Source organism: Hemicordylus capensis, chromosome 4 (assembly GCF_027244095.1).
Source record: "Hemicordylus capensis ecotype Gifberg chromosome 4, rHemCap1.1.pri, whole genome shotgun sequence".
Taxonomy (NCBI): domain Eukaryota; kingdom Metazoa; phylum Chordata; class Lepidosauria; order Squamata; family Cordylidae; genus Hemicordylus; species Hemicordylus capensis.
Genome location: NC_069660.1, coordinates 130,364,111 through 130,380,191, shown reverse-complemented (window position 1 = coordinate 130,380,191; position 16,081 = coordinate 130,364,111). Strand labels below are relative to the sequence as shown.

The 16,081-nt window shown below is 42.7% G+C and overlaps 2 protein-coding genes and 1 long non-coding RNA gene across 10 annotated transcripts in view; 2 read left to right on the top strand and 1 right to left on the bottom strand.

The window, feature by feature from the left end:
• Nucleotides 1-7,379, top strand: part of CCDC18 (coiled-coil domain containing 18) — an 87,582-nt gene extending 80,203 nt beyond the window's left edge. For all 8 annotated transcript variants that reach the window (XM_053246497.1, XM_053246500.1, XM_053246498.1 and 5 more), the window contains 2 exons: nucleotides 3,263-3,733; nucleotides 7,176-7,379. In XM_053246497.1, coding sequence (XP_053102472.1) covers nucleotides 3,263-3,706 — 444 coding nt within the window. In that variant the 3' untranslated portion in view covers nucleotides 3,707-3,733; nucleotides 7,176-7,379. The remainder of the gene's footprint in view (nucleotides 1-3,262; nucleotides 3,734-7,175) is intronic.
• Nucleotides 7,380-9,472: 2,093 nt separating this feature from the next.
• The window catches only part of LOC128323477 (retinol dehydrogenase 8-like), a 19,825-nt gene continuing 13,216 nt past the window's right edge, over nucleotides 9,473-16,081 (top strand). Inside the window, exons 1-2 of the mRNA XM_053246685.1 lie at nucleotides 9,473-9,575; nucleotides 10,695-10,853. Coding sequence (XP_053102660.1) covers nucleotides 9,479-9,575; nucleotides 10,695-10,853 — 256 coding nt within the window. The 5' untranslated portion in view covers nucleotides 9,473-9,478. The remainder of the gene's footprint in view (nucleotides 9,576-10,694; nucleotides 10,854-16,081) is intronic.
• LOC128323479 (uncharacterized) overlaps nucleotides 15,118-16,081 on the bottom strand; it is a 23,492-nt gene continuing 22,528 nt past the window's right edge. Inside the window, exon 4 of the long non-coding RNA XR_008306288.1 lies at nucleotides 15,118-15,413. This is a non-coding gene — a long non-coding RNA (uncharacterized LOC128323479). The remainder of the gene's footprint in view (nucleotides 15,414-16,081) is intronic.

Genomic DNA, 16,081 nt, shown 5'->3' with positions numbered 1-16,081 from the left:
GGAAGATCTACTCCACTGCATGCTTATCAGTAAAAAATAGCCAGTTACTCAGCCTGCATGGCCAACTGCAATTGGAACTGCCAGCAGATAACAGCTCCACATCAGTTTCTTGGAGCTCCTGGCAGTGTTTCAAGCCATGAAAGCATTTCTACCCATGCTGAGGGGGGAAACAGTGCAGTTGCAATTGGACAATATGACAGCAATTGCTTATCTAAACAGGCAGGGGGAGACGGTGTCCAGGTCACTGTGTGCACTGAGTGTTCAGATATGGCACTGGTGCATCAGAAACAGTATCACACACCCCAGGCCACTTGTGGAACTCTCTGCCACAGGATGTGGTGACGGCCAACAACCTGGATGGCTTTAAGAGGAGTTTGGATGACTTCGTGGAGGAGAGGTCTATCAATGGCTACTAGTCAGAGGGCTGTGGGCCACCTCCAGCCTCAAGGGTGTGCCTCTGAGTACCAGTTGCAGGGGAACAATGGCAGGAGAGAGGGCATGCCCTCAACTCCTGCCTGTGGCTTCCAGCGGCATCTGGTGGGCCACTGTGCGAAACAGGATGCTGGACTAGATGGGCCTTGAGCCTGATCCAGCAGGGCTGTTCTTATGTTCTTATATAAAAGAGACAGACAGTGTTTTTGCTGATGATCTGAGTCACTCATTTACCAGGTAAGAGAGACATGAGTGGGAAAATTGAGTGACAAGTACCTAATGCCAATATTCAGGTCATGGGGGTACCCCAAAATAGACTTATTCACAAAGGCTCACAATGCCAAGTGCACAACATTCTGCTCAAGAGCGGGTCATGACCCGTAGTTGATAAGGGATGCGTTCCATATAGACTGGTTTCAACACCTGTTGTACATGTATCCACCTCTACCATTCATAGGGAGGGTAGTTGCACGACTTTTGGCTGGCCAGACCACATGTATCCTGATAATACCATGGTGGCAACCATAGTTTTCACATCTACTCAGACTATCAAATCACATGTACAGGAGGCTTCTGCAATGCCCAGATCTTCTGTCATGGGAAGATGGGCAGGTGCTGCACTCAGAGGTGCACACGCTGAAGCTAATAACCTGGAGGATAGGCTTTTAAGAAAGATCTTGCTTAATTAGAGGAAGCCATCAACCGAAAGAACTACACAAGTAAATGGAAGTGATTCAGTTACTATGTGGCATTGAATGGCTTCCGCCCTTTGAAAGCTACAGTGTGCCAGATCCTGCTAGATCTGCCTATGCTAAAGACCTCCCTGCTTTCTAATGTCACCATTAAAGTACACCTAGTGGCTAAGCACCCAGGCTGGGATGGAAAGATGGTTTTTCCCCACCACAGGGGCAAGAGCTTTTCAAAAGGGTCTCACCAACCTACATCCGCTGGTGCGACAGCCACATATAGTGCCACAAGTAGTGGCTTTGGCCCATATCTTTGGCCCTTTCTGTTCTAACAGTCGCCCCTTTTGAGCCTCTGACTACTGCTAACCTGAAATCTGTCTCCCTTCAAGACCGCCTTTTTAGTGGTGGTTACTACTGCCTGCTGGGTGAGAAGATGACTGCCTTAAGGATGGACGTACCTTACACACACTTCTTCTCGGATAAGGTTTTACTATGCCCAGATACCTTTCCAAAGGTTGTGACAGATATCCACATAAACCAAGATATTGTGCTACCTACCTTCTTTAGCACTCCAACTTATTTATTTATTTATTTATTTATTTGCTCAATTTTTATACTGCCCTTCCAAAAAGGCTCAGGGCAGACTGCTTCTCTTGAGAAGGCCCCGCATTCCCTGGATGTCAGGAGGACACTTCTATTCAAAAGCGATCAGAAAGACCAAGCGGAATTTTATATCCTACAAAGGAAAATCACAAGGCCAGACTTTATCCAGACAAAGGTCATCCCACAGGCTAGTAGAACTTATCCTCATGACTTACAAGTTGCAGGAAGTGCAGCTGCCAAAATCCATTAAAGCGCACTCGACTAGAGCATACGGCGCTTCAGCAGCTCATCTGTCAGACATATCATTCAAGGACATCTGTAAGGCTGCAACCTGGTCCATAAGAGTTGCAACCTGTTTTTCAAGCACTGGCTGGGTGTGAAGGATGAATGGGGCGATGGCAAGGGGGACCTCTCAGGTTCACAAAATGGCAGGGCAGTGCTGCTGGAGAAGAAGGTAGCCTTGCCATTGTATTAAAAGCTTTCATGAATACTTCCACACTTAAGCAGTAACAGGAGCATAGTATTCAACCTCTTAAACTAGGACATTGTGTAGAGGTTGTGATCGGTGTTCCCTCTAACAGGGATTCTGCAGCAGGGGACTCTGGGAGTTAAGGTTTTCAACAATCAACACCATCTGGGAATCCCTGTTAGAGAGAACACTGATTGTGATGTCAGAGGCAATATTCATATTGCATTTGAGTGTTGGGAAAATACTTCCCTGCAGCAGAGATGGTAGCTGGGAAAAAGCTGTTTAGATCCCCTGCATCAACCAAGCAGCAGTGGCACATTTGTTTTTACAATTAAATGAATGTCTGAAAGGGTGCCTAATGCAGAACTTCCTCCTCCGACAAAGAAATATGTAATTAGAATTTCCACATTATAGATGGGTATTTTATTATTATTATTTTATTTTATTTTTTAAAAAAGTTCTCAAAAAGGGTTATAGCAAAAGTGTCTGTCTGTCTGTCTGTCTGTCTATGAAGTTGGAGCACACTGGGTCTTATTTTCTGTAATCCTCTAATAAGGCATTGGGCATGCCATGAATAGACATGCTGTGAGCTTGAACTGGGGGGGAGGGGAGGGGTAAGACTTGTTTTCTTACAGCAAGTGGCAAGTAGTTTGCTTCCCGTCTGCCTCCTTGCAACTTTAAGGACCATAGAAGGGCTGAGAATTGGCACATGCTCTCAGACATAACATTCTCTGGGCTCAATTCCCATCCACCCCCACCCTGCCATAGGTTCCTTTAAGCAGCAAGGGGAATTCCCCTTCATGGTTTTAAAAGACTGCAGGGTAGGGAGAGTTACTGGCATTGGAGGACATACTTCCTCTGAGGCCCCATGCATCCCCTCCACATTTGAGAACTTATTGGTTAAGTCACTAAATAAACATCTTGATTTGACTAGTGATTCCGCCCCCCCCTCCATAGGAACAGGTGGCCATTTTCTCTTCCTGTTTCCTCTCCCTTTCCACAGTGATTTTCATCTGCAGAATATGATCTATATAATGTCTATTAAATGGTTTGTCCTATTGTTGCATTATAGGAATCTGAAGTAACAAGATTACTAACTAGAATTGCGGGTTATGAAAGAACAGAAGGCATCAGGCAACTCTCAGCCCTACAAAACCTATCCTCTCATCAGTGGCTTGATGATCAAGAACTGGAGTTTTCCAAGCATTCTCAGATTGCCTACTCCTCACACAGAAAACTGCGTCGCTCTACCAGCACTAGTGATCTAAGCATTAAAGCTGATGGCAGCTCACTAGATCTCAAACAGACGCTTACTCTAGATGCTTCGATGGCTTGTAAGAAGCACAGAGACACTATTAGTGTGTCACCAAAAAGTCTGAATGACTCCTCATTTGATCCCTTGACACATACTGTAGGTGGAGACATGACTTGTGACAGTAATGACTTCCACACTCTTAGTGGCATGCTAAAATATATCAACGAAGAAATAAAGAAGTCTGAACATTCTTCCCTATAATTGTCACGTGATGCAACGGACAATCAAGTATGTACTATAGTATTTATTAGGTAAATGGAATACAGTTCCCCTAAAAGCAGCCAATTAATTTTTTGAGTAAACATCTTACTTCCTTGGTTTTCCTCTTGTGGGAGCAACATGCTTATTAAAATGCATTTATTAGTGTATCTCTAGGATAGAGTTTTGAACTCTATTCAGAATGCAGATAACATTGTGTTCGTTTATGTATCAGGTCAAATATGTACAATTATTTATCACACACACTATCCAAAATTTAGAAACTTGACAAGTGATCGTATGCATAGAAGAAAGTTCAAAAGAAGCTTTGTCTCAGCTAAATACAGTACATTGGAAGATGTCTTATGCTGAGTCAGAGTTCAGTATTGTCTGCAATAACTGGCAGTGACTCTCCAGAGTTTCAGATAGGGGTCTTTCCAGCACTATGTGAAGATGCCAGGGACTGAACCTGAGACTTTCTGCATGCTTGTGCTCTAACAATGAGGTATATTCTCTCCCCAAACCAATGCTTATTTCATAGGTTACATAGTGAGCTGCCTTAAACTAAGTCGGAGCATTGATTCGTCTAGTTCAGTATTGGCTACTAACAGCTATACTAATTGGTAACAGCTCTCCAGGATTGCAGATGACTATTTCCCAGCCCTTCCTGGAGATGGCAGGTATTGAGCCTAGGACCTTCGTCATGCAAAGCAGGCCCACTTCCTTTGAGCTACGTTCCTTCCTTGTGCATAGGATTGCAGCCTAGAAGCGTCACATCTTAACAAGTCAAACCCTCCTTGAGTACAACCACAGAGCTGCTTGTACAAGTTGGCTAACTTTGCAGAGCTAGTTATCTGGCTGTACTTGTGTGCCTTATGATTGATACAATTTTAAGTTATTAGTACTTTGTTTCCTAATGTACTTCTGTAATGTACATTAGGAAACTTCTGTAATGTACATTAGGAAACAAAATACTAATAACTGACTGGCATAAGCATCTAACATTAAAATGTAGGCCAGTAATCACAAGCTGTTTGAAACTATATGGCCAGAATCCAGAGACATCCATTTGCACCTGCAGATGGAGGAAGTGCTGATTTCCTTTCCTTTCAGTGACAGCTCCTCACACTTATGGAATACTGCTCTAGAGGGTTCCCTGGCCTTGGGGGACAAGGCTGCAAATTTCCCATGCTCAGGTGGAGGCTCTTTGTATCCCTGCCTATATAATTTCAAATGGTGGTGTTCTAAATTTATATACATTGAAGAGTACAATAATAAAACCAGCTGCATTAATCATTGAATTGCTTAGGCTCTACTAAGGGCTATATCTATGCAGTACTGGGATTGCAAAAAATAAAAATAAAAATCCCACACACAACTGACAAAGCATAGCAATGAGTGATATGTAATGGGTAAGCATAGAATTCAGTTTCCTGTGAATATCAGCTTTCATCTACAAGTTTCTAGCTCTTGTGATTGTAAAGATATGCTTGAAAGAATGTGGGTAATGCCTACTGAAATCTCAGAAGCCAGAGGAGTTGCTGAAGAATATTTTCAGTGGTTGAGAGTGGGGCTTCAGTGTCCAAAATAGCCTATTACCTCTCTGAATGGCCAATAAAACCAAATTAAATTATGCAAAATAGTAGAACAGAAACGTTAACAATGGAAAATAGGCATGTTGGCTTAATTTGGATAATGTATAGGTCTGTCGCTTAGTTGATGGAGTATCTGCTTTGCATGCAGAAGGTCCCAGATTTAATCCCTGGAATTTCCAAGCAGGGCTGGGGAAACCCTTGTCAAACTCTAACTGCTACCAATTAGCGTAGACAAGGGCTGTGTGCAACTTTGGCCCATTATTATTTATTTACTTACACAGAGAGGTGTTATTGACTGGTTTGTTTTATCCAGACATCGAGTCCTTCCCAAGGACGTGGGATGGCTGGATTTTTTATTATTATTATTATTATTTAATTAATTAATTCAATTTCTATACCATCCTTCCAAAAATGGCTCAGGGCAGTTTATACAGAGAATAACAAATAAATAAGATCACTACCTGTCCCCAAAGGGCTCACAGCCTAAAAGAAACATAAGATAGACACCAGCAACAGTCACTGGAGGTACTGTGCTGGGTGTGGATAGGGCCAGTTACTTTCCTCCTGCTAAATAAAGAGAATCACCAATTTAAAAGGTGCCTCTTTGCCCAGTTAGCAGGGGCAACTTCCAATTACAACTTCTGTCATCTCCAACCACAGTGGCCAGTCAGGGATGATGTGAGTTGTGAGCCAACATCTTGCATCATTGAGGAGAGGAGAGCTGTTCTTGTGGTAGCAAGCATGACTTGTTCCCTTAGCTAAGCAGGGTCCACCCTGGTTGTATTTGAATGGAAGACTAGAAGTGTGAGCACTGTAAAATATTCCCCTCAGGGGATGGAGGCACTCTGGGAAAAGCAGAAGGTTCCAAGTTCCCTCCCTGGCTTCTCCAAGATAGGGCTGAGAGAGATTCTTGCCGGCAACCTTGGAGAAGCCATTGCCAGTCTGTGTAGACAATACTGAGCTAGATAGACCAATGGTCTGACTCAGTATATGGCAGCTTCCTATGTTCCTATCTGCAGGAGGGCCAAAGTTGTGCAGCCCTGGTGTAGACAATACTAAGCTAGATGGACCAATGATTAGTAATAAGGCAGCTTCCTATGTACCCACCGAACTAATGTATACAGATCACAGGCTGTGCTGTACCTTCTCCAAATGGTGATGTTATACATCAAACAAATATACAGGTGATGTATGCATAATCTGCAATTTTAAAGTACTGACCCAATGAGCTTTCACAGGCTGTTGAGCTCCAGAAAGCTCTGGGCATGCCTGCAAAGTGGGATACCACATGGCCCAGAAAGTCCTGCAGAATCCACCATCCTGTTGTAACCATTTGGAGCAGTTTCTAGCCTGGCCAGAAACTGTTCCAACTGGTCCAGTCATGGACTAGAAACACCCTGCCCAGTCATGGTTGGACCAGAATATTGGGAGCTGCTATGGTTTCTCTGGATCAGTTGCAGAAGCTTTGGTGATGCAGGGCTGCTGAGCCATGGAGTATTCTGACTCCCAAATATGCCTGGGGTTTGCTAGCACTTAGATGCTTGTGGCCAGAGTGGATGTTGCAGTGCAGTTGTGAAGCGCATGATTACAATGCTGCTTGTTTTGCAAAATATATGAAGGTAACACTTTTAGAAAGCACAGTAGCTCCCCATACTCTGGTCCTCTCTCTCAAGACGGGTCCTCTTCAAATTGCAGGCTTCAACAGACAAATTCTGTCATTTAAATTTGCTGCTTTACTATCAGTTCTGCAAGAGAGAAATTTGGGGAAGAAAAACCCACAGAATTATTAGTGCATGTCCAATATTGCATTTTAACTAGGGAAGTTGGAATGAGTCCTATGATGAATATAAGCTTTAACTTTCAAATATCTATTTCAGGATCAAAGATTGTGAAGAGCCATCGTGCTGGCAGGCAGTCAACCACAGATGGATTTGTTGGCACAGCATTGGGTTCATGAGGGCATTTTATAGAAACTTTGTATATAGTTGAGATACTTGAGCTATTCGAATTGCCTTATTTTTCCAATTCTGTTTTTATTACTTTAAAGTAACTTGTACAATAATAAAGCTTTTTTGTTCAGATTTTTCCCTTGTCTTTTTAAAAATTACCTGAAATTCTAATATTTAATCTAAAAATATTATTACTGAATTAATATACAAAAAATGCAAATGGTGTTACTTGCTTCCCCCCCCCCACATTATATTAACATTCCTCCTATTTTGATGATTAGCTTGTGTGGAAGGAAGATAACTTGCAAGGACCTCTGGCAATGGAGTGCAACTATGTACTCTTGAACATAAGTACACATTGTGACCTTGTCCCATAGGATCCCTGTCCGTGAAGGACAGACCTCTCAACATCAGAGATGGAAGACTGTTTTTCTCTCACCGGCCCCAAGTGCAATACTTGAGGAGTGAATAACTATTCATTTATACTGGAGAAAGTAAATGGATGCCCACCATTAGGTTAGGACTATACTTGCCCTTGTTGATCCCAGCCATTTCAGATCTACCTTGCTTGCTTATCTGCATAGCTCTGTCCCAGGTTCTGTTTCTTGGTCATGATAGACTGTGAAGGAATGTCGGAAGAGTGGAACAGAATGCTTGATACTGGCAGAGAAAGGTAGGGTGTGTGTCCGTGTGTCTGCACGCACATGTGCTTTACAGAAAGGATTTAGGATTGCTAAATAAGATTTAGGAAACTTAAATATGGTAATTGTTATCCTCACAGCTTGGAATCTAAATAGGTCATGCTGTTGCCACTTCAAATGTTTATAATCATGAATTTTGGAAACATGCAATACACTTGAAGTCTGATGCCCAACCCAAATTGGAGGCTTGCTTTCAGCCAGTCTTGTTCACTAGAAGTGAATTGAACTATATTGGGCTCTTGAGTTTGTAGATTGCAAAATGAATTCCCTAGCTGCAGCTGAAAACTGTTAATATATGTATGAATTAGTATACTGCCCAGTCTTGCAACTTGCTGTGTGGTAATAAGCAAACAGGATGAGGTATTAAGATTACTGGGCTAGCCCAATGTCCCAGACCATTACATTGTGCAGAATGTTGTGGCAATGTACTGAGATACATGTTCTACAAGCATTTGTAGGATTCGCATATATATTATAGTCCACATTGTTCCTAAGGTTCAGAACAGTAACTTTTTAAACTCTTGAGGTAAATTAAGATTTCTGCTGTTATCATGGAAACAAAATTATCCAATTGCTTCATACTGGTGTTCCCTGTAACAGGAAATCCCAGATGTTGACTATAACGTTTTTCACACAACGCATAATCAACTTGTGGAATTCTCTGCCACAAGATGTGGTGACTGCCAACAACTAGGATGGCTTTAAGAGGGGTTTGGATAACTCCATGGAGAAGAGGTCTATCAACGGCTACTAGTCAGAGGGCTATAGGCCACCTCTAGCCTCAAAGGCAGGATGCCCCTGAGTACCAGTTGCAGGGGAGTAACTGCAGGAGGGAGGGCATGCCCTCAACTCCTGCCTGTAGTCTTCCAGTAGTATCTGGTGGGCCACTGTGTGAAACAGGATGCTGGACTAGATGGGCCTTGGGCCTGATCCAGCAGGGCTGTTCTTATGTTAACTCACAGGATCCTCTGTTGCTATGGCCTTTGGCTGGGAATGTTGGGAGTTTTAGTCAACAACATCTGGGATTACCTATTACAGGGAACACTGCTTCATACTATTCAAAATTTTATTATCATGGTCCTCACACGTGATATTTTTAAAAGCTGGGTCTGGGGGTTAGGCCTGAAATCTAAAGCAGCATGCCATCAACTGAACTTTAAACACAAGAACAGCATGACCTGTGGCTCCCAACAAGCCACCCTGATTTGTGATCCAATTTTTCAGCTATCATACTTGGTTCTTCAAAAACTAAAATGGATGGAATTTTAAAGCCAAGTTTTTTCTCCAATGTGTCATTCATCCAGATTATATAACAATGCATGCACAGCGGCTTTTGTTTAACACTCCATATGGAGATTATCCTCTTAGCTTAATAATGCCAAGTATGCATCTTTAGATTTGCTGACTCCTAATAATCTATCGATTAAAAGCATGAAAGGGAGGTGATATTGAGCTGCTCTTCTCCAAAACTACAAGACTTGCCACAGATTGTCTAGAGGAAACTCGCCATTGAATCTGCTACCATCCATAATGGCTCCAAAAAATGTGCTCATCACAGGCTGTTCTTCAGGAATTGGGCTAGCACTGGCTGTAAAAATGGCCTCAGATGAACAGAAAAGATTCAAAGGTAACCCTCTTGCTATTTAATATTTCTAATCTGTGTTCCTAGCTTCATGATGATGATTCTTCTGTTGCTGTATATTGCCTAGAGCAAACTAAAGAATGTTGATGTTTTCACATACAGTAGCTTGTCCTATGACTTGTTGGTACTTGTGAGGGAAGGGCTGTAGCTCAGAAGTAGAGCACATGTTTCCACACAGAAGGTTACAGGCTCAATCCCTGGCATCTCCAGGCAATAGTGACCTAGAGGGCTTGGCATAAGGCAGATTCATTTGTGTTTAAAACTGTGTGTTCACCACTTGCAGCCCCTTTCCTGCTGTAAAAAGATGGTTCTAAGGAAGAGCCTGAGAACTTATACCTATGCTGCTGGTATTTTATTTAAAAGGAACACATTACTAGAACAGGAGTATTAATATGAAACTTAAACTCTCTTTTTAAAAAGGAAGAGATTCGTAATGATTTCTTTCAGAACGAAGACAAACAACTCAACCAAGGCTTACAAGTCTAAGCTTAGGGGGGGTGTCTGTGTCTGTAAAACCTGAACCATTTGTCTAAGATGAGAATGTCATATGTAATTTGGCCCTTTGGAGAAGGATGGTAAGTGTGATTTTAATTATTATATTTGTTTTGGAGAAGATGGGACCGTTCTAGAACAAACTGAAATAACTTCAAAAGCCCCAAGCCTCTGGCTATCTTGACAGGACAAACCATATTAATTTAACCATTGTTCTATGGTTTGGACCTTGTGGTCATACACAACATTGTCAACACAAAACCCATACAAAACACTCTGGTCATAATCTTAACACAGCAGATTGCATCCAGACTAAGTTGCAATTAAGTACTATTGAAATTAATGTGGGACTTAAGTTAGTGATGACTGACTTAATTTCAATGGTACTTAGTCATAACTAACTAATTTAGATGCTGCTCAATATTAAACTTGCTTAAAACTATGGATTTCAATAGGCTTAAGTACATAAACCATTTTTAACCTTTTTAAAAAAATCAAGGTTCTCTTCCTAATTAGAATGCTAGTTGGAGTTTCATAGCCTCATAGTATGAAACAGTTGTGGAAGTGATGATGATGATGATGATAATTATTATTATTATTATTATTAAACAGTATATGCTACAATGCGAGACCTGGCTAAAAAGGACAAACTTGCAGAAGCTGCAGGCAGCACTATGAGAAACACCTTGGAAATTAAACAATTGGATGTTTGTAATGAAGAATCTATTAAAAAGTGCATCAGTAGCATCCCTGGAAGGATTGATATCCTAGGCAAGTAATAAATATAAGCAGATAATAGTTTGTTTTTGTTTGTATGTTTGCTTGTTTGTTTAAAATAGATTAAATTTAACAAGTAGATCTCTTAATACTTAGGAGAGGTTCCAGAATGCCTTATACTTAAACTTATTTGTAAACTCAACTATGCTGCACTTTTTAGTAGTATCTTTCACTTCAGGTTCAGTTTATGCCATTTTTATGAGTGATTTCTTATGTATTATGTGATCTAATTATGTAGAGTAGCCCCTAGACTAGTCTTGTGCTAGAATTAATGCCGATGTGCTTGTGTAAGAACATGGCACCTTGTGACAGTATTAATCTCTGTTCCAGACTAGTTCTTGTGCTAGCACAACCTTTTGTGCAAACTCTTATACAAGCTCATATATATGCAAATAGGGATCTTCTTGTGTAACATGCATTTGAATAGTTCCTCTTCCACTATCATAGAGCAACTTGTTGAGCCCTACAACTACAAAACATTCTTCTTCAGGTGACACTGTGGATGTCACCCATTTCCTATAGCTCAAAAATTATTTATGTGCACTCAAAAAATATCCTTAGATTTCTATGCCCTCTTTCACAGTTATGGCCCAAAGGTCACGGAGACCAATAAAAATTCCCAAAATTCACAACAAAAGTTAAGGACTCACATAGAAATATACAGAATAGCTTTTCTTAGGTTCACTTTTACGGGAGCAAACACCAACCAATTCCACCTCCAAAAAGGCATGTGTTCCATAACAGCAGGGTCGTGTGGGAGCAGTTGGTCTTTAAAATACCCAGGGGCCAAATTGATTAGGGCTCCATTCAGTGCTATATGCACAGAATCTTCTTCACAGAAGACAGATGCCATTTGTTATGTATATCTTTTCTTCTGAAGTGGAGGGGTATGTTTGGACCAGAGGGGTCTCCATTACCTCTTCCATTCTTTCATTATCTTCTACTCCAAAATTACATAATAGCAGAAAACAAAAAGGTGGTGGTACAACCCTCACTAGTTAAAAGGTATTTCCACCATTACAGACATTGTCTCCCTCCCCGTATTCTGAATTTGGCAATGGCCAGGTTCTTGAACACCTACACCTTGGCCACAGACTCTAGACTTAAGACCTGGGCTGTCACTGGCTTTAAACATCTTTCTCTATTACACGACACACCATGGTATAAAAGGGACTGTATTATATGTGCTTGAATTCTTTGCAAATTGAGAATGTAAGTATTCTGTGTTTTCCCCACCTGCAGAGGCTGTGGAGGTGATAACGGAGGCTCCTCCAAGCCTCGCTCTGGCCTCCTGAATGACAGCCCAGGCTGGCTGTAGCTCGGTTTGGGTCTCTGCACACAGCAATGGTCACGAAACTGGCTTCTGCATGTGCTCACAGGCCCAAACCAGACTGCAGCCAGCCTGGACTGTCCTTTGGGAAGCCAGCAGGGGGCTTGGATGAGCCACCGTTCTACACCAACTCTGATGTCTCTGCCTCTGCCTCAGTTAAAGGTATGCCCCCAATGTGTCGGCCTCCGCCTCTGCTAAAGCTCCCCCCCCCAAAAAAAACTGGTCTTACGATAGGAATTAGGGGTGCCCCAGTTATTTGTAAAAGGGAATCCTCAAGGGGATCTTCTTGTGTAACATGCATTTGAATAGTTCCTCTTCCACTATCATAGTGCAACTTGTTGAGCTCTACAACTACAAAACATTCTTCTTCAGGTGACACTATGAGATTCCCCTTTACAAGTATCCCCGAACTGGCCCACAAACTGGTTCAGCCTGGTTCTATGACTGGACCAGACCCGGTTCGGCTGAAGCTGGACCAGGCCAGATCAGTTCTAATCCAGTCTGTTCAAACTGAACCAGCCAATCCAGTTCTGTGCACACCCCTACCCACCCGTGGGTATCCACAGGACCTTTGGGTGGAGGGGGCAAAAGCTACAATCCTACATTCACTTATCTGGGAATAAGCCCCACTGAATTAATTGGTACTGGTCCAATCCAGGAGAGCAACTACTCCCCTTGCCCCTCTCAGACAACCATATCCCTACCATCTGGAGAACCAAGCCATCACTGAACAAACACAACAGAATTATTCAGATGTTAATTTATATCAGTAATTGCAAAGCCTTCTTTTGCCAAGTCCAGTAGTTAAGTGATTCTCAAACTGTGGCTTGTGTACTCCCCAGGGATACCTGAGGGCTTTGTAGTTCCCCCTAAACCAGTCTCTAACTGTTGCAGACTTCTCTTTTGTATGTTGCTAAATTATTGAGCTGCAACACTCAATTTGGGGGGGATCTGGATCATGATCCATTACATTAATAAGGAATGGTTCTGTGCCTGTGTAGGGACCTCACAGGTAGATTGACTAGCTACTTGTGACGCCCACTCTGCCCTGCACGTGCTCTATGCTTCTGTTGAAATTGGAAGTTGGGGGCGCCATTTTCCTAGTTTCTATTTGACTACCAAAGCGTCAACACCTCGTTGCTGGCTCTTTGGTGCATCTAGATTCAAGAAAGAGAAAGATAAGTAATTCATATTTATTCATATTGAACTTGGACTGTTTTTCGACAATTCTAACGTTTAATGGACTGCGTGCATTTGGTTTTTATGTGTCTTGGAGCCACAGTGCTGTACCATCAGGGCATGCCTTTAACAGCGATGGAGACGAATAAAACACTCAAGCGTTGTGTGAACTGTTGGGCTAAGTTACCACCAACAGACTACCATGATTCATGCCTCCTGTGCTTAGGAGATCAGCACAGTCTGAAAGCATGCAAAATATGCTGTTCTTTCTCCAAACAAACTTTGAAGAATCGGGGGTGCAGTGTTATACAATGAGGCGCTTCATCCACCAACTCCGAGGCCAAATTATTCAACATCAGGGACCCGGCCAATACCGGGCTCAGCATAGAACATGCAGGGATCTGCTGATGTGCAGTCTAAAACCGCTGCAAAAAGCACAGAGCCAGTATTCAAGAGAGCGAAAGAGGTCCCAATACTGACTCATTGGCATAAAAACTCCTCAGATGAGAAGGATTCTCTGCCGCAAAAGAAGCATCAGCAAGTTGAAATAGGACAGCATGCCTTCTCCAACTATGCTGCAGAGCTATAGCCCGCCTTCAACATTGGCAGCTGCTCCAGCAACATTGAGAGGACATCCTTCAACTTGGACGTCAGAAATTTTGCAGCCGGCATTGACCATGATGGCTACGGTATCAATGGAGCAGGGCATCCTTTGCACAGGTTCAATGTCTACATCAATATCGACATCAGCTGTGCCTTGGGTACCAACCATGATGCCAGCAGGTTTACCGCGCTTGAGAGGGAGAGGGGACATGATTGACTTCACATTGGACCATGATCAGGATGATGCTGCATCTTTGGATCCAAATACAGCAAATACTTTGCTGGCAATGCTGGATTCAACAAACAGTACCCTTTCAAGGTTGACTCTTCAAGGCTTTTTGAGCAGTGGCCTCAATATCAAACAGAATGTACCAGTGTTAATACCAAAGACACAGTCAATATTGCCGCAGCATATTGCTACATCAGGGACTACGATGCCTGTGCAGCTGATGCCTCCTTTACAGGTTCCAGACCCTGTGGTACTAAGGTCTTTTCAATTATTTACACGTACAACGGGGCCAGCTGCAATGACGACATTGCCATCTATGGCTTGGAAGTCGCCTGTACAGTACGTATGCTCTCTGGGGCTCTGGCAGCAAGGAGTACCTAGCCACCAGGGTCACAAGGAAATGACACACTCTTGTAGTTTTCACCATACTCATACTGCTGCATTGCCAGATGACTATGCTGAATATCTGCTGTGGAAGGCACAATGGGCTTTGCAGTACCCTCTGTGGGTTGTCCCAGAAAAGCAGATACCGCAACTTCCTGCTACTAGTACTGCTGCTGCTACTCTGTCGATGGCCTGCCAGATGCATACTGTTACACCTGATCACCCAAAGCAACCTGAGCAACCTCTTGTACCACAACCGAGTACTCCTGTGCTGAAGAAGAAAAAGACAGTGCCCCCAGAAGCACTGCTTCTGCCTCAGGCTGGGGATAGTGATAGTGATAGTGATAGTGATAGGTATTCCACAGAGTCCACTGACACAGATTCTGATGTGGTGAGCCATCCTACAGAGCCATCCCCAGATGTGCCGCTAAAGACATCTACTTCCCTGTTGGAAGAATTATAGGCCTACCATGCCTTAATAAGAGAGATAGCAAAGGCTTTGGGAATGGACATGAAGCTGCCAGAGATTGATCTAGCAAGTAAGTAATAGTTTATTATGGTCCATGACCAGTCAAAATACACACAAAGCATAAGTCAACATAACAAAACAAAATCAAAACAATAACTTAGTGGCACCGTATCAAATTATATAAAATCTCAGTTACAGGGAAGTTGTTTCCTTCTCAATTTACAAGCTGCTGCACAAAATCTTGCTATCTGCGCTGTGACCTTTGCATGTCGATCCGCCAGAAAATAGGCAATATAATACTCTTCTAATCGACCCAGTCTATTTTTTAGAAGTGGTTCAATCCAGGTAGTACGAATGTCCCTGTAGTAAACACAATGTAAAAGGATATGTGCAACTGACTCAGTATCACCTGCACCATAGCTGGTTCCTTAGTGGGATCCCCTTAAATCTACCATCTAAAACGGCAGAGGGCAAGGCATTAAACCACGCTAGTGAGAAGGCTCTCCTCTGATTTAAAGTGGTCAAGTGGGCGAGGTATGCAACAGATTGGGGATAATTTGAAAAGCCGCCTGGGGTGCTGTTGATGGTAACTAAGCTCAAATCCATTTGCTTCTCCATATCTGCCACACATTGTTTAATAATCTCTTTGGCAGCATCGTGACATAGTGACAATAAATATTGCATTGAGAAGCCATATCTACACAGATTGTCATGGAGGCTCTTGCTCCAAGATGAGTGAAACTCATCTTTCAATACCAGGGGGGCAAGGCCCTGGGGGAAGGCATGTAGTTTAAACCAATAAGAGGTGGATCTAAAAGATCCCAACCTGCATACAGATAACAGGATACAGACAGCAGGACAAATGGGTTTTCCACCGTCGGTACTGACCATGCCAAAGAAATAAAGGATTTGGACAAAGAAACAAAGGCCAAAACAGGCCTCCCAAGGACAATAATAAGCAGACTCTTTGATCTGCTCAACTGCCCACTGCACAAACAACAGATGACTGTCAAAGCACACAACACCTG